Below are 21,557 nucleotides of genomic sequence, written 5' to 3'. Positions count from 1 at the left end.
CCCCACCGATGCAAGAGGGAAACAGCGTTCCCTCTCAAGGCGCCTCGACCACAATAGGCAGCTGGGTTTCAATCAATCAACCTTTGGCTGCAAACAATGAGCATGCAAGAACCAGCAGCCCTTCAAGTGGCAGCCCTTCAGGTGGCATACCTTCCACACCGCATACAGTTTGAAGCTGTAAAGATAGGGAATAAAATAGCTGTAGGAAGATCACAGCAGCACGTGGAGGCAAGGGACAAGAAGGTGATACTCTTCCTCTTCCGTACCATGTGCAAAATTGAGGAAGTGAGTGCCTTGATTGCAGTTGTTGGGGGGGGGGGGGTTGACTCCCAGTCAGGGACCGGCGCTCAACCCTTCGGGGACCGGCAGCGGTCCCCGGACCGGTGGTTGAGAAACTCTGCTCTAGATGGTCAGTGCACAAATTGCTCCCTTTGCAACAACTGTGTGAAACTAAAGCAATTCACTGTACTTGTAACACTAAAGGCATGATTTACACCATTAAATGCCCATGCTCTCTACAATATGTAGATAAAACAACTAGACCTATTAAAATAAGAACATAAGAGCTGCACATGCAGAGGGAAGATTCAAGCCCCCTTTTTTATTTTTATTTATTAACATATTTTTATACCGCCCAAAACTTACATCTCTTTAGTGAAAGATGTTATGGACCACAATCACAAAATACAAGATTTAAAATGTTGGTGTTTAGAAAAGGTCAAGCGCACCAAAGACAACAGACAGATCTCTTCTATGACGTGAGCTGTTTTGGATTCATACTCTACAAACCGCTACACCTACTGGTCTGAATGAAGAGATAATTGGCATTTAAGTTTTCTTCATAATCATCCTTCATTTCCTTTTAACTAATATACTACACAGGAAATTTATATAATATTACAGTATGTACTTTATTGGTGAAATTAAATATTCTTAAATTAGATCTTTGAATCTGTTGGTTAATATACTATCATTGTACTTTTAATTCCTTAAGATAAGGTGGTCATTATGTATATATTTTTTATAATAAGCAATTTCAGAATTGGGTTTGTAGTGCTTTCAGATAGTATTGTTACTTTAAGAGGAAACTCGTTGCAATTGTAACTATGATAATAAGATTCAGGTGATGACTACTATTTAAGCCTTTATAGTCAGTAGTTTCTTACTCCTGCAAAGAACAGTCATTTGCAAGCATTGTGAGATGCATTAAAAAGGTAAGGTGTGCCACCGGGTCGGTGTCAACTCCTGGTGACCACAGAGCTCTGTGGTTTTTCGTTTGGTAGAATACAGGAGAGGTTGACCATTGCCATCTCCCACACACACAGTATAAGATCATGCCTTTCAGCATCTTCCTATATCACTGCTGCCCGATATAAGGGTTTCTGGGAAACATACCAGCATGGCAACCTCATGCTTGCTAGGCAAGTCATTTCCCCACTGTGCTATTATTAGTCATCCTTGCATTAGTCAATCCTTTTTGTTATGAACTTGGCATCAGGCATTCTCTAAGCAAGGTTGGTTTTTATTTCATCTTTACACTGAAAGTTATTAATTTTATATCTAGTCTAAACTAGGGTTTTATATTTGTACTATTGAGTCCTTTTTAAAAAATTGCCAGGTAATTCATAAGGAAAATAAAACTAGTATGTTCTTGCCACTGAAGATGACCAAGTGTTGACTGAAATATGTTTGGCATTGGCTAAATGATTCTGTATTCTCCTCTTTGGTTACCATTAGACTGGTGAACATTAGGACTTTGAGAGCATCCCTTTCAATAATTAGTACATCTTTTTATCTCTTCAAGGGATGGATTTTACTACCAACCGACCTGCAGGCAGTTATCCTACAAGGACTTCATTGAACTGTCACATACCTTCTCAAATGCATATTTATTTAATGTAATGTTTTATTATACCTATAAACTTATATAATCTTTTATACCTACTACAACCTTAGAATTAAATATGTTAATGTTTTGATTTAGGATTCTCTCGTATCTACCCACACTAAGCAATCTCCAGAGGCTAGATCAACCACAATGCCCCCAGATGCTGTTCAGCTACAACTCTCATCATCCCCACCAAGGCCAGTGTGATGGAGGATAAAGGGATTTGTATTATTTATTTATTACATTTATAAACTGCTCCATCCAGAGGCTCTGGGTGGTCCAACATCTCTGCAGAAAGTTTGTATTACTGTTGTCACAGGGGAAAAATAGGAATAAGATGCAGCAGAAGCTGCTGATGGGCGAATCAGCCCCAAATTGGCCCTTAAGGACATCAATCTGGGGCACACAGCACTCAGATTTCTATGACTGAAGATCATTTGCTTTCTCTATACTAGTCAATGGGCTGCAATCAGAAAGACCATTATTGAGGGTGGTCTGCAGTCTCTGCACATTTTCTGTTGTGGCATACATGATAATGTTTTGAAGAATTCTGGCACCTCTAGCAGAGTGCCTCTGAGCATGTACAGAGCACCTTTCCTACTCTGATGAGGCCTTTTTATTTTAAAAAGGAGCTTAAGTGTACACAGTTTGAACACATGCAGAATGCTCCCTGAAAGTGTGCTTCCTTTTACACACACACACACACACACACACACACACACACACACACACACGACAGAGGAATTACAAGCTGAATAATTATACTTTAGTGTAGGGATTCCCAACCTTGCATCCCCAGATGACATCTACAATGCCTATCATCCCCAGAGGCCATTGTAGCTGGGGATGATGGAAATTGTAGTCCAAAAAAATTTGAGGACTCAGGGTTGAGAACTCTTGATTTAATGGATGGTAACTGTTATATTGAAGAGAAAACCTTGACCATGCTGCAAGATCAACTCCGTGACATGGAAACATGGGCAAAGCTTGTTGCCAAAGGTATGTAGCACCATGTTGCCAGGCAAAGCCGTGCTTGCTTTGGGCACAAGGTCCTCTTTTTATCCTGTGCCACAAGACTGACTGTAGCAGCATGCAGCCAAACTGCTATGGCTCAGCATTCCTGGCAGCTTTTGCCCAAGAACCCTCCCTAGGAACTGCCTTGCACTTCAAAAGCTTTCTGCTTTGGCTACCAGAAGCAGGGACCAACTACTCTGCTCCAAACAAGCAAGGTCTCCTCATGGAATACATGCAACTTTTTAATACACATGTCTAACTTTCAGCAGCTGGTGTTATTCAAGTTCCATTGGCACAACAATGCTGGCTGTGAACATTTGGGGGCAGCCTGTCACTGCCCCACCCGCAGCTGCAGCTGCCCGCCCGCCCACCCACCCACCACTGGCTTGCCTCCCTCTGATGTCTGCCGTGCAGTATGACAAGACATCATCACCATGTCGCCTGGCACTGCTGGGAGGGGCTCACGCCGTGTTGCAGCTGACAAGAGGTGGCACACTGGTAGCCTGAGCAGGGACCATGGAAGCCTCTGGTAGGTGGGCTCCCCCGACCTTCTTTGGCAGCCCTCGCACCTTGCTTGCTCATGGACCCACTCCTGTTCAGTACTATTACCTGCAAGACTGCTTCCCTGAAGCCATTAGTCAGAATGCAATTTGGAAATATGTGTCTTCACACTTAACCCAGAAATCAAGATCAGTACCACAGTTCACTCTACCCCTATATTTTATAGAGTGATTTATAAGTTCACCCCTTTGTAGTACTGGAGATGTATTCATATACTGCTGCTTTAAAAGCACAGAACCTCGTTATCTGCGGATTCGTGTTTCCGCAGTTGGGTGATGGACACCCGACTTCAGTACATGTGGTAAAATCTGACAAAAAGGGGGTTAAACGCAAATATCTACGGGCTGGAAGTGGCCGGAAATTACCTTGTAGGTCATTTCCAGCTGCCATTTTATGGCTCATCCCCCCCACCCCAAAGCACAAATACTGCAATTTTTGGATGATTTTTTTCTACTCTTAGAGGGCACCGTAGGACTGTTGGAACCTGTCGAGCATGGCAGTCCACTCCCCCATTTTACCCATTTTTCTAACCTCTGGGAACCTAATCCCCAGATTGCCATGACTCCAATAATTCAGTATTCTTGTTTTCCATATCTGTGGTAGTAGCAGAGAACAGAACCCCGTGAATACTGAGGTTCTCCTGTACTTCTCTTCATAAGGTGGTGAAAGCAGCCAACAAAACACCACAAGGTGTTTAAATTCTTGAACAATGAAGAATGCAAGGCATAAGAGGCTAATGCAAGTGTACACCTCATTTTAATGGATTTGTATTAGGAAGTATCCTTGATCAAGGTATTTGTGCAACAGTGACTACAAATCTGTTTACTGATTAGCAATGCACTTTATCCGAAGTTACTGAATTTTGATTTTACGGAGGCGCACCTTGAACTGCTAGGAGCTCCTTCACTTCCAAGAAGATTTCTCCAAACCCATAATTCTGCAACTGGCAATCTTTGTTTATGCAACACTGTTACTACAGAATTCTCTGCCAATTGTAGCAAGTGCTACAATCTGAAGGACACAGTAGTCAGTCTTGCTACTGAAAACCGGCAAGGGGGGGTGGGGATGGGGTGGTGCAGTCAGTCTTTGCCAGCACAGAAGGATAAGTATCCCAGCCAAGCTCACTCATGAACAAGGTCATCTTATTTCAGTCTTTAAAACCAGTTGGAAGCACAGCAGCCAGTGCTCTAGTATTATTTCAAGACCAACACTTGTTAGGCTATAAACTTATCAGCAGAGAACCTGGGGTAATACACCCCTACAAAGGAGGATCCCGGGGGAAAGCTTTTGAACAGTAACAATGCCAGCAGGACTGCCTTAGGACAAGCCTCCAGGAGAGCCCATTCATGACCTCTGAGCAAGGGTTTCACAAGTTTGCTCATCTATGAAGACCTTGCTCATTACCAGCTCAGTTCACTCAGCTGATTTTAGGCTAGCCAGTTATTTTAAAAAATGGTGCGCATATACCATACACAGAGACTCAACGTATGAAGCTTGAAACGCCTGAGAGGTAGGATGCCTCTGAATACCAGCTGCAGGGGAGTCACAGCAGGAGAGAGGGCATGCCCTCCTGCCTGTGGGCTCCCCAGAGGCATCTGGTGGGCCACTGTATGAAACAGGATGCTGGACTAGATGGGCGGCCTTGAGCCTGATCCAGCAGGGCTGTTCATTTGTTCTTAAAAGTGTTCAGAAACTTCAACTGGCGCAGAATGCTGCTGCCACATTGTTAGAGGTCTAGTATAAACAGCCTATTTCTCTGCTTTTCAGCCAGCATTGCCTCCGGGTCCAATTCAAGGGGCTGGGGCTTTGCCCTAGCTACCACACTCCAAAGGAGTCCATCTGCTGAGATAGGCTGGGGAAGGAGGGCCTGCTCTGGATTCTTTTGCCACAACAAGGCTACTGAGAAACTCCCCCCTCCGCACCGGGAGGCCCACCCGGTCCCTTCAGCTTACATTTTTAGGAATATTGTCTGGCATGAGTGTGCTCTTTTTGACTTACTACAACATGTCAAAGCATGTTGAAGTTCCCATGGTTGTGTTAAAAATTGTTTGAATGGTATTTGTTTTGAATATATTTTATTTGTTATACCTACTTTGCATACAATTTTGTAGGAAGATGGTTCGTGACATTTTATAACTAAGTTATGTGTGTGTTCAAAGACTTGCACTGCACCCACACTTATGGACTGGCAACCATCATCCTATCCTGGGGGAGAAGAAAATGGATAAAGGCAAACATGCGTACATGTGGTCACACTGAGGGAAGCTACTGGAGGAATAAGCAAGGAGGACCTATTTATTTAAGCTATTTATATGCCTCCAATAACTCATTTAATCACAAACTGAAACAAAATTAACAGAATTTAACATTTAAACACAATGTTCAATTCTAGAAGTCCAATTAAAAGCCTGGATGAACAAATGTGTTTTAACAGCCTTTTTAAGAGTTGTCAGATGGGGAGGCTGTTACAGGAGAACCCCGCTGTTCACTGTTCCGTGGGTGTAAAAAAAAAAAAAAGAAGATACCCAGCCTCTATATTCACGGGTTCAAAAGCATCAAAACCCATGAACCCTAGAGGACCGGAAATGACTGGGGATGTCATTTCAGACCACCATTGTGTGTTCAGGAACCATTTTGTGGCTCATTTTATTAAAGAATAATGAATAAATTGGGAAAGTCACAATTTTCCCCCATTTGGGACTTTGGGGAGCAACGCTGGACACTTACAGAACCATGGAGTATGGTAGGGCACTTTATTTGGCCCATTTTCACCATGGTTTTACAAGTCTAGGAATCTAACCATGGAAACACATTCACTCATTACTCAGTATCTGTGGTTTCACACACCCCCAGAACAGAACCCCCATGAATAATGGGGTTCTCCTGTATTTCAGCAGGGAGCACATTCCAATGAAGGCGGTGCATCTGAGTAGCCACTAGATGAACTGGTGGCAACTGCAGAAGGACCTCCCCAGATTATCTCAATAGATAGCAGGGCTCATAACGGAACTGGACTTCAGTTAGTGATTACACCACTCTCCAGAACTGCCAAGCTTGCAATTTCAAGCATCCAGTTGACTCTGATACACCAGAGGTTCTCAAACTTGGGTCCACAGATGTTGTTGACTGCAGGTCCCATCATACCTGGCCACAATGGCCTTTGGCTGTAGTCCAACATCTGGGGACCTAAGTTTGAGAACCTCTGGTGTACAGGAGTCAACTGGATGTTTGAAATTGCAAGCTTGGCAGTTCTGGAGTGGTTCTGGAGTGCGGTACACATTTACTAGTCATCAGGCAGCTCACGTGACTTGCTCTCAAGTGTGCACAGGTTTTCAATCACTTTGAAAATTCTAAAGCTGAAAAGCATATTAAAATTGGAAGAGCATCAAGATGCAAGATTTTTAAAGCTGTGCACAGCTAAAACTATGCATAAAGGCTTTTTACTGAGCAATGGAGAGGTTTTATTCAAAATCAAGTTTCATAACCTTGTTTGAAGTGTTGTGGCCTAGAGCAATCATGCCCAGGCTTCCCTGGCTCAATGTCGTGGCAACCACAGGGCCCTGTGGATGTCTTTGGTAGAATACAGGAGGAGTTTACCATTGCCGCCTCCTGCGCAGTGTGAGATAATGCCTTTCAGCATCTTTCTATGTTGCTGCTGCCCAATATAGGGAAAAATACCAGCAGGGATTTGAACCGGCAACCTCTTGCCCACTAGGCAAGTCACTGCCTCACTGCACCATTTTAGCCTTTCAAAATATATATAGGTTCACTTTCCTAAAGACATTGACAGAAAGGTTTGTTTTTAGTTTGGAAGCATGCCAGCCAGAGATTCTAACCTGTGCTTGTTGACAGGTCTAAAGTGATGAGATTCAGAGATTACCAACAATAGTGGCTCAAATTTAAGAAATCAAACTTTTATTATTCAAGACTATTTGCACTATTGTCAGTGTTCCCTCCAAGGCATGTGCACGCTCACAAGTTTTTTGATGTCTGTTCAGTTAATTATAGATCCTGCTCAAGTTGAATCAGGAAGGCCCCACTCTGAATGCATGTGTACACACACTCCCTTGCTACTGCCGCCCAGAACAAGATTTATTCCGCACACAGATTTAAAAAGCCCTGCCAGATGGGGGACAATAAGCTTATGGCAATTAAATCCTCTAAACAGAAGTACATGCAAGTGTTTTATCTGCTAGATGACATTCTAGTTTCAAGCCCACTCAGCATTTCCTTAGAAGACAGAGAGGAAACCACTACAACTATGTCCCAAAAATGCAAAATTCAATTTAATATGCATCCCAGCATGAGAAAGCCATTCACTCAGTTCTACCACATGCTTAGACAGCTGCTTATATTGAACCATGAATGACATCTTAGGTTTCTGTGCATGCTGTTCACTTGCCTCCTGGACAATGGGTCTGCGCTAATGCACATTACAAAGCGAAAGCTTGGGTAACCATTTGTGCAGGTAGACGTACAGGCTAAACTAGACCCAAACAGGCTTCATTTGATACTAATAGCCCTCTTGGCAGTCTGTCACTATGCCACCCAGCTGCTAGCCACAGAAGTACTAAAGTGCCAGAAAGCTCACAGCTCGCTCGCTCTCTCACACTCCCCACCCCACGGGCCTCCAAAGCCAGGGAGGAATGCAAAGGATTTTTCACAGCCAAAATCTCTGCTCTGTCCCTCTAAATGAATGAAGTCTAGAAACAAGAGGAGAAAAAAGCTTGTTTCAACAATTGCAGGAAGCATGCATTCAGAGCCATATTTGTTTCACCCAAATTCCAACAAAGGGGACAATGCCTCTTCTCTCAACTTGCCATCCATCATTTATTCAGACCCATTTCTTCTCTTTGCTACAAACACTGAAATTAGTAGGGCTACTAGCGCCATTATCAGCAAATTTCAATTAAAGAAAAGTAATTTTATGAGAAGCCACAAACAGCTAGTGAGATTAGGTGACTGCTCTTCACAATTAATCACCATCCTAATTGCCTTGAATGTATCTCTCCGCCCACCCCCCACTTTCTTCCTCTGACTGGCTGCAGTTCTCCAAGATCTCAAAGAGGGGTCATTCCCAGTCCTGCTAGCCCAGATTCCCAGTTATATGACTGAACCAGAGATCTTCTGCACACAAAGCCCCTACTTAACACCTAACTCTGGGCCTTCCCAATTTTCACAACATTGCCCAGGGAAAGCTTCTTCCTCCCAAAGCAACTATAAAGGACTATACAGGGACATCATCCAATAGACAAGTTTCCCAAACAAAGAGAAACACAGCAGAAAAGATGCAGACCAGTTTAAAAAAGCTTCTCTCATGATCAGCTTTAAACCACCAAAGACAATTTGCCTTTATTATTTTGTAACAAGTCTGTTTCCTGGGGCCTCCTGTACCAAGCAGCTTCAGGAAGTGATTCTACATTCGTGCATCAATCCATCTCACACAGAAGACATCACCACTGACAAATTCAAACATGCCCCTATGAAGTTCAACTAGCCATTCATTCCCTATCTAGGATATTCAAGTAAGGAGACCATGACAACTCCAGTCATATAATAACTTACAAAAGGTCCCCAAAGAATGAGGCAACTTGGCAAAGACACAGAAGAAAGCAAGGCAAACATCAGAGGGGAAAATTTGATTTTTCCTCGTTTTTAAACAGGTTTGCTCCTTTGACATTCTGGAGTTAGTGTAAATAGAACAGCTTAACTAGAAGTATTTTGTTGGTGTCAATTAAAGAATAAAGAAAGCTAGTATTTTGAGGGATCATTTCCCCACAAAAAGGAGTAAAGCGGGGGGAAAGTGTCAAAAGTGAAAAGCTGCAGGAGGGTGACAGTCAGATAGAGAAAGTGTCAAAATATACACAGGGGAGAAAGAAATGACCAGGATGTGAGAAGTCAGAGGAGCAGGTCCACTGTGAAGGGGCCAGAATAAATCAATATAACGACGCTTGCAGGATCAGGGATTCTGTATCCTTTTTGGACAGGTGTATGTATATCTATCTATCTATCACATTTATATACCGCCCAAACTTTCGTATATGAAGCCAACACTCCCAGTTTGCATCTGCAATTGAGTTTAGTTCTTGACCTTTAGGGTGTATCCATAAGCCTTTGATCCAAACACTCTGACATGCTTTCGAGAGGGTTTGCACCCATGCCATAGTTCAAATGGTGCCCAAATCTATGGTGAGGACTACAATGAGTCCTTTGCATCAGTTGTGAAACATACTTCAATTAGGACACTGCTCAGCATGGCAGCAGCCAGAAAGATGCAAGCTGACCACCTGGATGTAAAGACTGCCTTCCTTCATGGGGAAATCGAGGAAGACATCTGAATGCAACAGCCACCAGGCTTTGAGGTACCTGGAAAGAAGGGGCTTGTGTGCAAATTACAAAAGAGCATCTATGGCTTAAAACAAGCAGCCAGAGCGTGGAATGAGAAAGTGAATCAACTGCTACTTAAGGAGGGGTTCACAAGGAAAAGCTGACCCCTGCCTACGTTCAAGATTCAGAGACAATAGATGGACTTACATCCTGACTTGTGTTGATGACTTGATTACTACATATGAAGAAAAACAAGACAACCATGAGATTGTACAGCACCTGAACAAGGAAACAGAGGTGAAGGAACTCGGAAGCATCTCCTATCACCTTGGCATCCAAATAGACAGAGAAGGGGATGGGACATTCTTTCTCAAGCAGAAGCAGAAGATATCTTCTAGAATGCCTGGGACTGACAGATGCCTGAGACTGACAATGGGAAGCTAGGTGATGAGACATTCCGATAACGGGGCAGAGAACTAGATTCTGGAAAAGAGCAGGGAGCCATGAACAGGATAAAAATGAAAGCATGATGCCAACAGAAATGGGCAAAGAGGCACATTTTAAAGTAGTGATTCTCCTCTCAAATGTAGCAGCAAGAGAGGAACTGTCCCTAATCAGTGAAGCACAGCATCCCTCCAGTGGCTGTTTGCTGGTGCCGTCTTTTGTCTGTTTTAGATGCTGATTGCTTTGGAGACAGGAAGCCATTTTTTCTTGCTCTGCAAACCACTTAAAGAACTACTTTGTTGAAAAGCAGTATATAAATATTCTAAATAATGAGGCTAGAGTTCAGAAAGACCAAGTGTGTGCACAAGAGTAAGAATGAAGGATACTTGTTATAGAAAGGGACATAAGAAAGAATATATCACAGTTGCGTGTTATTGACAGAAAAATGCAGAAGCAAAGCATGCAAATGCAAGAGTGGCTTTCATTCATATGTGGGCCAATATTAGCATTGATTTTAAAGTTGGAAGGGACCTTGAAGGAAAGTTAAGACACTAGTGATGCTATGCAAAAAATTAGGCAAGATGAGTGAATGGGAGGTTGGGAGCAAGGCTTGTCAAGGGACACCAAGGACAGGTGACCAAGGGGATAGGGCTGTGATCACAGCTAGACTACCAGAATGAGGAAAGAGGCTGTGTACACACACTGAGGTGGCAGGGAGGTGGGATACTGACACCAGAGAATGAGCAGAAACAGACACTGAGAAAGAACAGGCTAGGAAAAATGTGAACAATATGGCTGCAGACAAGATGGGAGCTGGGAAGCTCAAGGGATGAGACATTTAGATAGTGGGGCATAAAACAAGATTTTGGAACAGCAGTGAGCCATGAACAGTATAAAAATGAAAGCACGATGCCAGCAGAAATGGCAGCATTCAGGTTGACAGGGGCCAAATGAGGCATGTTTATCAGGAGAGGTGGGTAGCACACACATAGTCTTTGAATGGGGTCAGCAAGGGAGTCAGCCATAAGAGTACAAGGGATGCAGAGACAAGGTGAGTAGTCAACAAGACCTTCAAATTAAGCATCAGTGCTCAGAAATGCACAGAATGGGGTGGGGGGGTATGCAAGGTAAATGGGAGAAGGCAAGTAGCTGGAGTGCGGCTTTAGCAGGGGGTTGAGCTGCGAAGCAACACTGCTGCCAAGGAAGAATGCGACAAAAGTGCAAGTGCTCTCAGAAGTGGGGGGGGGGGGAGGCGGCGGAGGTGGCATGGAATTGGAGAGAGGAATATGAGGTGGAGAAGGCTGAATACAGGGAGAGGAAACAGGGACACCCTGAAAGGGGCAAGTCCTTGAGTTGACGGGCTGCTTCCAAGGCAGGCTATGACAAAGCCTCAGTACCGTGAAGGAGGAGGGGAAGGGGCAGGAGGAGCATCAGGAGACACCCTGAACAGGAAGTGGGGAAGTCTAAGTTAGTGACACTTAGTGGATAGTGGACCAAAAATCACTACCCAGAGAAGGTGTAGTGGGAAGCCACAATGAAAAAAAGTTGGGGGGAGAGAATGTGTGAGGTAGAAGCAACAGAATGCCACTTGAGGAGGGGGCCTGATTTGATAAGTGACACTGCTGCCAAGGCAGACTTCATCAGGTGTCCTGCAAAAGCAAGAAGGGGGCCACAGGATGGGGAAGAGGCAGGGTGGGCACCTGGCAGGTACGAAAGAGATGCCTAGAGGGAAGAGGGGGGCAGAGAAGGGGTGAAAGGGCACGAAATGAGCAGAAGAGGGCAGCAGGAAGGGGCACAGAAGCGGGGGGGGGCACGATTAGGAGATTAAACCACATGATATTTGGTGGCACTGAAAAAACAGAGAGCAAATAATGAGCAAGGGGGGAATAGGGGGGGCTAAATAACCGACCATAAAAAACTCCCTAAAATGAGACCCTTAAAAAAGCACATGAAACAGGATTAAAACCATATTTAGAAAGGTGGAGAGCAGACCTCGCAGAAGAGGCCTGAAAAGGCGGTTTAGATTTTTTTAAAATGCACTCCTCCATTAAGAATACACTGCCCAGGCGACACCATTTTTAAGAAAATGCATTTAATTCATTAAAACACAAAACAGCCTAAACATACCATTCAAACTGAAGGCCAACTCACAACCCACGGAAAGAGGCACCGCCAAGCTACAGAAATAAACCTCATGACCACATCCCATAAAAAGACGTCTTTAAAACGTAAAGGTGAAGTGGTTTTCGAAGTCAAGTCGGTTTCGAAAGTGTGGGGGGGGGGCTAAAAAAAAAAAGAAGCTTCCGTTTTTACTAGGAAGCCCTGAGCGGGGCTGGGCAAAATAAAGCGGGGGGGGGGCGGAATGGCCGCGGAGTGCGGGGGGGAGGATAGGGGGGTGAAGCCGAGTGACTCTTCACGGGGGGGGGCAGAGGAAGCGGGGGGAGCGAAGGGAGGAGGAAGAGGAGGGCGGCTCCCCCCCCCGCGCGCGCGGAATGGCGGCCCGAGGGAGGCAGCCTCCCTTCCGTTGCTGCCGCCAGCGCTGCAGGAGCCGGGAGGGGGAGGGGGACGGGGGGGGAAGAAGGGCAGCTCAAGGGAGGCTCCCCCCAGCCCGGGCGCCCCCACCCCCCGCCCGCTCACCGTCAGGCCGGTGCCCAGCACGATCACGTCGTACTCCTCGTTCATGGCGGCGGTGAAGAGGAGGCGGCTGCTGAGGCGGCGCCGAGGGAAGGGGTAGACGTCTCGGGCGTCGCGGCGGCGGCTGGTCCTCTGGGCGGCGGAGGCGGCGGGGCTCTTGGGGCGGGGCGGGAGGCTCCACTGCTGGTAGGGCGGGTGGCGGTGGCCGCAGCAGCAGCTGGTCGGGGCGGGCAGGAAAATGGAGGCGCCTCGGCCGCCGGGAAGAGACCGCGCCAGAGGGGCGGGGGCTGGCGGGGGAGGGGGCGGGGGAGGGACGGGGGGCGGGGGCTGGGCGGGGCCGGTGCGGCCGCACGAGGAGGCGGAGCCCCCCGACGTCCCAATCGCCTCCATCGGCGCGCCTCGGCGGGAAGAGGGCGCTGCGCGGCCCCGCGCCCTGATTGGCTCCTCGCGGCGGTGCCAATCATCCCGGCTCGCCTGGCCCCCTCCCGCGTCCCCATTCGCTCCTGGTCGCTAAGGGGCGGGGCGGAGGCGATGCCACGCTGGGGCTGCGGCGGAGCCTGCGCAGGCGCGCCGGAAGGAGCGAAGCCTGGCAGAGGGCAGCGGAGAGCGGGGCGCCCCCCCCAGCCGCAGAGCCCCGCGGGGCGGGGAGCCGGGTGGCCGCTCGCCGTGCAGCAGCGGGAGCAGCGCGACGAACAACGGCGCGGGGGCGAGCACTCTGGGTCTCCCTCGGGTGGGACTGAAAGTCCCCACTCAGCCATGAATGCCTGTGTGACCTTGAGCCAGTCTCTCCTCCTCCGCGTAACCTACCTCGCAGGGTCGTTGTGAGGATGAAAGCGGGGGAGGGGTGCGAGACCCGTATTGTATCCATTGCTCTGAGTTCCTTGGTAGAAGAAGGAAGCGGCCTAAATATCTTAAACGAATAATCTTGCATCACTTGCACATCTTGGGCTGCAAGTGAGCTCCTACGCACAGCACGTTTACCTGGAAGTAAGGCAGCCCTTTTCACTCGAGGCACAAATGATGACCAGGCTCGAACTATCATCCCGTGGACACGTGATGCGAAGACCCAGCTCCCTTGGGAAGTCCATCATGCTGGGGACAGTTGAAAGAAAGAGAGGAAGAGGACCAACAGCAGCAAGGTGGATGGACTCGATTATGACAGCCATGAAGGCACCACTGAGAGACCTGCTGAAAGGCCAAGTGGAAGACAGGTCATCCTGGAGAGAATCTATCTAGGTGGTCGCTAAGAGTCGACACAGACTTGACGACACTTCATTCATCCATCCATCGATCAAGGCAGCCCTGGGTTTAATAGCATTTACCAGCACATCAGGACACATACTAGGCAGTAAGCGCCATCCAGCTCAGGGTCAGACTTCATACTGATTAGAGTGTACTCCTGTGCAGGCTGGTTTAAGCATATGCCCTCTTGCACTCAGTGATTTCTTAGTAAGCGCATCCAGGATCAGGCTGCAGTCCTAAATAATGCATGCTTGGTTTGGGGTTTTGTTTTGTTTTGTTGTTTTTTTAAGACCCACTGAGTCTCTTGGGGCTAACTCCAAAGTGCAGGGATTCTCAGCCTTCAGTGTCCAGATGTGACTGGACTACAGTTCTCATCATCATCCAAATCCACAATGGCCTTGGGATTGCAGCATTATTACTGAAGAATAGGTTCTATAGATGCACAAACCTAACATTCTGCTACGAAAAAGTTCCCTCGTTCTGTCTTACGTGTTGCTGGTGTGTTTAATTTCATTAAAAATACTATTCTAAAACTTCCCATCATCTGGCTGCAGTTTTATGCACATTTATCAAAGGAGCCTGTTGAACTTAACTGCTGAGTATATATTTATTGGTCGATTAAATAACCTAATATTACACTGTTTGACTGCAGCCCTAATCATCCTTACACAGAAGTTTCATTACAATGGCACAGCCTGATTCTATTTATGTTTGTTCAGAAAGACTTACTGAGTCCAATATGAGTTAGGAACATAGGAAGCTGCCATTTACTGAGTCAGACCATTGGTCTATTTAGCTCAGTATTGTCTTCACAGACTGGCGGCGGCTTCTCCAAGGTTGCAGGCAGGAGTCTCTCTCAGCCCTATCTTGGAGAAAGAACTTGGAACCTTCTGCTCTTCCCAGAGAGGCTCCATCCCTTGAGGGGAATATCTTGCAGTGCTCACACCTAGTCTCCCATTCATATGCAACCAGGGCAGACCCTGCTTAGCTAAGGGGACAAGTCATGCTTGCTACCACAAGACCAGCTCTCCTCTCCATTACTAGTCCTGAGTAAGCACGCACAGGAGCACAGCTTTGAACATATGTATGCTGCTTCTAGAAGTAATAGGTTTGTACAGTCAGCATGTTAAGCTGCTCTCTCCAAAGAATAGTCCAGAATAGTTACTCTGAAATATATAGCTGCTGTAGAGTACAGGTGAAACTCGGAAAATTAGAATATCGTGCAAAAGTCCATTAATTTTCAGTAATGCAAATTAAAAGGTGAAACTGATATATGAGATAGACGCATTACATGCAAAGCGAGATAAGTCAAGCCTTAATTTGTTATAATTGTGATGATCATGGCGTACAGCTCATGAGAACCCCAAATCCACAATCCCAGAAAATTAGAATATTACATGGAAACAAGAAGACAAGGATTGTAGAACAGAACAATATTGGACCTCTGAAAAGTATAAGCATGCATATTTATTCAGTACTTGGTTTGGGCCCCTTTTGCAGCAATTACTGCCTCAATGCGGCGTGGCATGGATGCTATCAGCCTGTGGCACTGATGAGGTATTATGGAAGATCAGGATGCTTCATTAGCGGCCTTCAGCAATTCTGCATTGTTTGGTCTCATGTTTCTCATGCTTCTCTTGGCAATGCCCCATAGATTCTCTATGGGGTCAGGTCAGGCGAGTTTGCTGGCCAATCAAGCACAGTACACTGTACACTTTTCAGAGGTCCGATATTGTTCTATTCTTCAATCCTTGTCTTCTTGGTTCCATGTAATATTCTAATTTTCTGAGATTGTGGATTTGGGGTTTTCATGAGCTGTACACCATGATCATCACAATGATAACAAATTAAGGCTTGACTTATCTCACTTTGCATGTAATGCGTCTGTCTCATATATCAGTTTCACCTTTTAATTTGCATTACTGAAATTAATGGACTTTTGCACGATATTCTAATTTTCCGAGTTTCACCTGTAAATGGTTTGCAGATCAGGGCTTGAGCTTATTAAACAGCAATTTTGCAATGGTGGTTACACCTTTTTTTTTTTAAAACCAAAACACTGTTTTTGTGTTTTCTGCTCCCTTGAAATTCTCTTCCCCTTTGTTTCATGCTTTTATTTAACTTACAATCCTGTGGGCAGAGATTGGTATATCTTTATGTATGCACAGCACTGAATAGACTTAGATGTTTCTTACAAGTAAACAATTACAATTATATCTGTTTCAATTGTGCTGGCCTTGAGAAACTAGTTAGGGCAGACTCACAATCAATATTTATAATTAAAAGATGTGTATCTTGCTTTTCTTTCCAAAGAAATCTAAAGTGGCTAACAGAAAAGTACTTTAAAACATTTGATAAGTAACACCCCCCAAAAAAATAACACTCGATACATGGGAACATAGGAAGCTGCCTTCTACTGAGTCAGACCATTGTCCATCTAACTCAGTATTGTCAACCCAGACTGGCAGCGGCTTCTCCAAGGTTACAGGCAGGAGTCTCTCAGCCATATCTGGAGATGCCAGGAAGGGAACTTGGAACCTTCTGCATGCAAGTGTGCAGAAGCTCTTCCCAGAGCTGCCCCATCCCCTAAGAGGAATACAGTGTTCACATGTAGTCTCCCATTCAAGTGCAAACCAGGGAAGACCCTTCTTAGCAAAGGGGACAATTCATGCTTGCTACCACAAGACCAGCTCTCCTTCCATACAATAATATGACACACAAAAACAAAGTAGCAGAAAAAGGATAGTAGTAAGAACCACCAATCACTTTATTAGATCCACAAAGACTTTCCTAGAAAGCCAGGTTTCCCCTGGCCTGTGGAATGCATTTCCTGCTGAAATGAGAGCTGCTCCATCTCTGATGGCTTTTAGGAAACTATTGAACATGCACCTGTTCAGCCAGGCTTTTATCTGAATTTTATTGATCTGTTGTTTTAAATGAAATGTAAATGTTTTAAGGTTCGTTTTTAAATTTTTGCTTGGTTTGTTCGTGAACTGCCTTGAGACTTTTGTAATAGGAGGAGGTATATAAATGCATTTAAGTAAGTGTGGCAACAGCACAGGTACCACAACCAAAAAGGCCTGGCACTCTACCCATCCGCCAGATTTTGGATGGTGAAGGGCCAAGGGGCAGGACCTGTGATGCATCCAAGGAAGTAATATTAAATAAAGTCTGATAGCCTTGCCTCGTGTATCCTAAAGAAGGCAGATCACATTCGTATGTCCTACTAATTGAGCAAAGAGACACCTTTTAAAAGTTCATTCATTCAGTCTATATACTGCCCTTCCAAAACGGCTCAGGGCACTTTACAACAGAATAAAAACAATTAAAACCAGTTAACAATTAAAATCAAAACTATAAAAAACAGAATAAAACCATCTAAACATTCCAACAGTTAAAAACCCTGGAAAACCAGGGCAAACATTTAAAACAATTTAAAACAGTTTAAAAGCCCTGGAAGGCCCGGCCAAACAGATAGGTTTTAAGGGCTCTCCTGAAGGACAGTAACGATCTCAAATTACGGATTTCTGCCGGGAGTGCATTCTACAGCCCAGGAGTGGATACAAAGAAGGCCCGCCTCTGAGTTGCCACCAGATGTACTGGTGGTAACTGGAGGCGGACCTCCTCAGATGACCTTAACATGCGGTGGAGATCATGTAAAAGAAGGCGCTCTCTAAGGTAACTCAGACCTAAGCCGTTCAGGACTTTAAAGGTAATAACCAGCACTTTGTATTTTGCCCGGAAACATGTTGGCGGCCAGTGCAACTGTAATTACACTGTGTAATTTAGCAAGGGGAGAGCAACTGGCCCTGTCCAACCCCAGCACAGCACCCTCCAGTGTCTGTGGCTGGTATCTGCCTTATGTTTCCTTTTAGATTGTGAGCCCTTTGGGGACAAGGAGCCATCTTATTTGTATATTATTTATAAGTCTATGTAAACTGCTTTGGGAACTTTGGTTGTAGAGTGGTATATAAATATTATTATTATTATTATTATTAGGAGGAGGAGTATAGGAAAAATAGATGCTTGGTTTTAGTTTTTGCACAACGGGTTCAGCCTACGGACATCAACAAGTGAAGTGTTTGTATGGCATGGAAGTCACCATGATCAGCTGCTGTTTGCTGCAGATTAAACTGCTATAAAAGTGGCAGCTGGAGGCAGGGCCAGCCCTAGACTATGTGGTGCCCCAGGTGAGAGGTGTCTCCCTGCTCCTTTGGAGACCTTTCTGGCTGGCCAGTGCTGGAAACCAAATGCTGGGTTTCTCTGGAGTTTGGTCTGCAAGGCAGTTTCTATGCTGTTTGAGTTACAGGCCAAAGTGCATAGCTTGTGTGGGCCCAAGACTTCCTTGCCCCTGAGTCAGGGTATCAGATGCTCCCCTGTACCTTATTTCAAGCAGCAGCAGCAATACCCACCACTTGGTTCAATGTGTGCACATGCACACACACTCACCTCTGCTGCTGCCTCCAAGCACAGTATGCACTCCCTTTTCCCACAGCAAAGCGTCTCTAGAACTCTCATGCCCTTTCCTCATTTCCTCTTCTGCTTCCTTCCCCTTTTCATCATCAGGGCAGCAGTAAACAAGGGAGGAGGCAGCAGCCAGGAGGTAGTGGTGAAGAGTGGCTCTCTGCTGAGCAGTGCCTGTGCCACAAAGAGCTGTTCCGATGGTAGAGGACAGCAGAGGGAGGGAGATGAGTTGGCAGGGGACATCACCACCTTGCTGGCATCCCAGTAATTTGCTGCCTGCGGCAATGGAAAGATTGCTCCACATGTAGCACTCGTGCTTGGGGAAACGTCTGGGAGTGCAAGATTGCTCTGCTCTGCTCTGCAGCTTGTCACAATGTGTGGGATTGCCCTTAGGCTATGAGGGGCGCCATGCCCCAGCCTTCACTCAAGCAATGCCTTGTGCAGTATACTGGTGCAACTCTGCCTGGAAAGTCATTAGGCAAGCCAGCTGCCCTGGCCTGAGTGAATGCACCAATGCAACCCCCCCAGGGCATCAGAATGCGACCCCACAGAGTGCTGCAATAGTCACATGGAACAACACCTGCACAGTGAACCATAAAGCAAAGCAGTAATAATAATGTACCTTTATTTATGTCCTTTGTATTTGATAATCTAATCAGGGAGGGCTGTTTAGTTGAACCGATCAGATTAGAAATATGTTTACTAGCGAAAAAGGCACTTCAAGTTAATTGGCAGCAGTTTTGAAAGGAAATATTTAAAGATACAAGTATAGAAATGGCAGAAAGTACAGCGATAAAAGCTGCAACAGCTATATCATTCAGGAGAACTATTCTGTACTGTTGCTTTGGAGACTGAAGCTTAATTGTGTGTGTGTTGGGTGTGTGTGTGTGTTGCCATTTTTATACCTATATTTTAAACTGCAGTTTAATTACACAAACTGCAAATGCCAAACATCATCTTAAGGGAGGCACGCCGCCCCCCCCCCGCCGCCCATTTTATCTCACACAGGAGGAAATGTCACTTCTGCGATGATATCTGCTACCATAAATCTGCATCATTGCTGGGAGCTCGTGGTTTTACCAATTTGCAAATATTGCAGCGGGCCTTAAGTGCATACTTTCATTTCCAGGCTCCTCCAGCAGAACGAATACTTGTTTTCCAGATAAGTGGGAGCTAAAAGCACTTAGTAACCTTGCATTCTTCCTCTTGCAGGTCATGGCCCTTCTGTTGATAGCTGCTCCATGAATTTGCCCCATCTCCTTGAAAAGACAGCTAAAAACCCATCTTATTATGGCACGAAATCAGAAATCATATCATCTTGCACTGTGTGAAGGAGTATTTTCCATTTCCCCCCACCACACCTACTGTCCAGCAGTTCTGATGGGTAACCCAAATTCCAGGACCAAGAGAGGGAGATGAGGCCACAGCTCAGTGGTGGAGCATCTGCTTTGCATGCAGAAGATCCCAGGTCTAGTCCCTGGCTGCATCTCCAGGTAGGGCTGGTGAAGACACCTGCCTGAAGCCCTAGGGAGCCTGCCGGTCGGTGTAGATAGACAATATTGACAAGGGGCCACGTTTCACACACCATGTGGAACTGGACGTCCCACCCACCCACCAGTGTTCCCTCTAACAGATTCCCAGATGTTGTGGACTACAACTCCCAGAATCCCCAGCAGCAATGGCTTTTGCTTGAGGATTCTGGGAGTTGCAGTCAACATCTGGGCATTTCTGTTAGAGGGGACACTGCCACCCACCCCATCCCACCCCCGGCCTAAGATATGGAGGGAACCTGAAGTTGGCATTGCAGGGCGCTTTCCAGATTAGCCAGTCAACAGCAGCAAAATGTTTCCGTTCATGCAAATCACATTCAAAATGTAAACAGCAGGGGGGGGGGCAGTCTCACAAAAACTAACAACCCCCAAAAACAGCAACTTCTTTACGCCGGATATACGACGTCATAGCACTATATCACAGCAATTAAGTTCGAAACAAGGCATTGGAAACATGAACGGCACCCTTCTGTCAGCGTAGGGACTGCGGTGTCACAACACAGGGAGTGTGGAAGCACACTTCAGAGATACGTCCTGACCCTCTTGCAGGGTCTAATCTGGAAAGCGCCCAGTTGATCACGTATCTTGGTTTGTTGGAAGCAGCCAAGTTGAGCCAGAGATATGCATCCTGACTGGGATGTTGATCCCAGCCTGCTTTTGACTGGCAAGCCTTCCCTACATCAGCCGCCTCGCAGGCAGCTATTAGTCCTGATAGCAAAGGGGACTGGCTCGCCTAGAACGAAGCAGAGGTTCATCAAGAGTGTGGGTTCAGACATAACACTTGCAGCTCAATAGGAGCAACACTTGCCAGTCTGGGAAGCCGGCTTCAAATCTTGCTTACACGTCTTGTTTTGCGGCCCAAGTGAACCTTTGGTTCTTGCCTTGACGTGGGTTCAAGCAGTCACAGACAAGTCCATCACTGACTTTGCAAATAGGTTCTGCCCACCAGGGTCTGACATGGTATAAGGCAGCTTTTTATGTTCCTATGAGAACAGATGTCTCTGTCATTCTGAGTAGGATGTGTTGGTCCAAGCAGCCTGCCCCACACCTTGGGCTTCCTGCAAGCGCAAATCACCCTGGAGCCGTTGCACAGAAACTGAGCTGGGGAAATGAATCGCCAATTGAGGAATCAAAATACCAACTGGCACAGCTGCAGAATGATGCCTGGGTGGAGTTGGAGCGAGGGACTTGCATTGATGCAAGACTCTGCCTCCCATTTAGTGGGCCTCTGACCGCCACCTCATGCTTTTTCCACTCTGATTTCCTGTGCACAGCTGGAAAGATCACTGCTTTCACGTTCAAACCACCAATCAGTTTAAACCAGCACCCACAGGAATTCGGTTGTTAATGCATCTGCAAAGAACACACGCAGGCATAGACAGGAAAATGCATGGCCTACTTTTCTAACAGCTTTGCTCTTTTGCTAAAACTAA

General features: G+C 46.0%; 1 protein-coding gene across 1 annotated transcript in view; it reads right to left on the bottom strand.

Moving 5' to 3' along the window:
- GDI2 (GDP dissociation inhibitor 2) overlaps positions 1 to 13,273 on the bottom strand; it is a 33,181-nt gene extending 19,908 nt beyond the window's left edge. Inside the window, exon 1 of the mRNA XM_053255084.1 lies at positions 12,872 to 13,273. Within this exon, the coding sequence (XP_053111059.1) occupies positions 12,872 to 13,258 (387 nt within the window). The 5' untranslated portion in view covers positions 13,259 to 13,273. The remainder of the gene's footprint in view (positions 1 to 12,871) is intronic.
- Between the last annotated feature and the right edge of the window lie 8,284 nt (positions 13,274 to 21,557).

This window comes from Hemicordylus capensis, chromosome 5 (assembly GCF_027244095.1).
Source record: "Hemicordylus capensis ecotype Gifberg chromosome 5, rHemCap1.1.pri, whole genome shotgun sequence".
In the NCBI taxonomy this organism is placed as follows: Eukaryota; Metazoa; Chordata; class Lepidosauria; order Squamata; family Cordylidae; genus Hemicordylus; species Hemicordylus capensis.
This window is presented reverse-complemented; position numbering and strand designations above follow the sequence as displayed.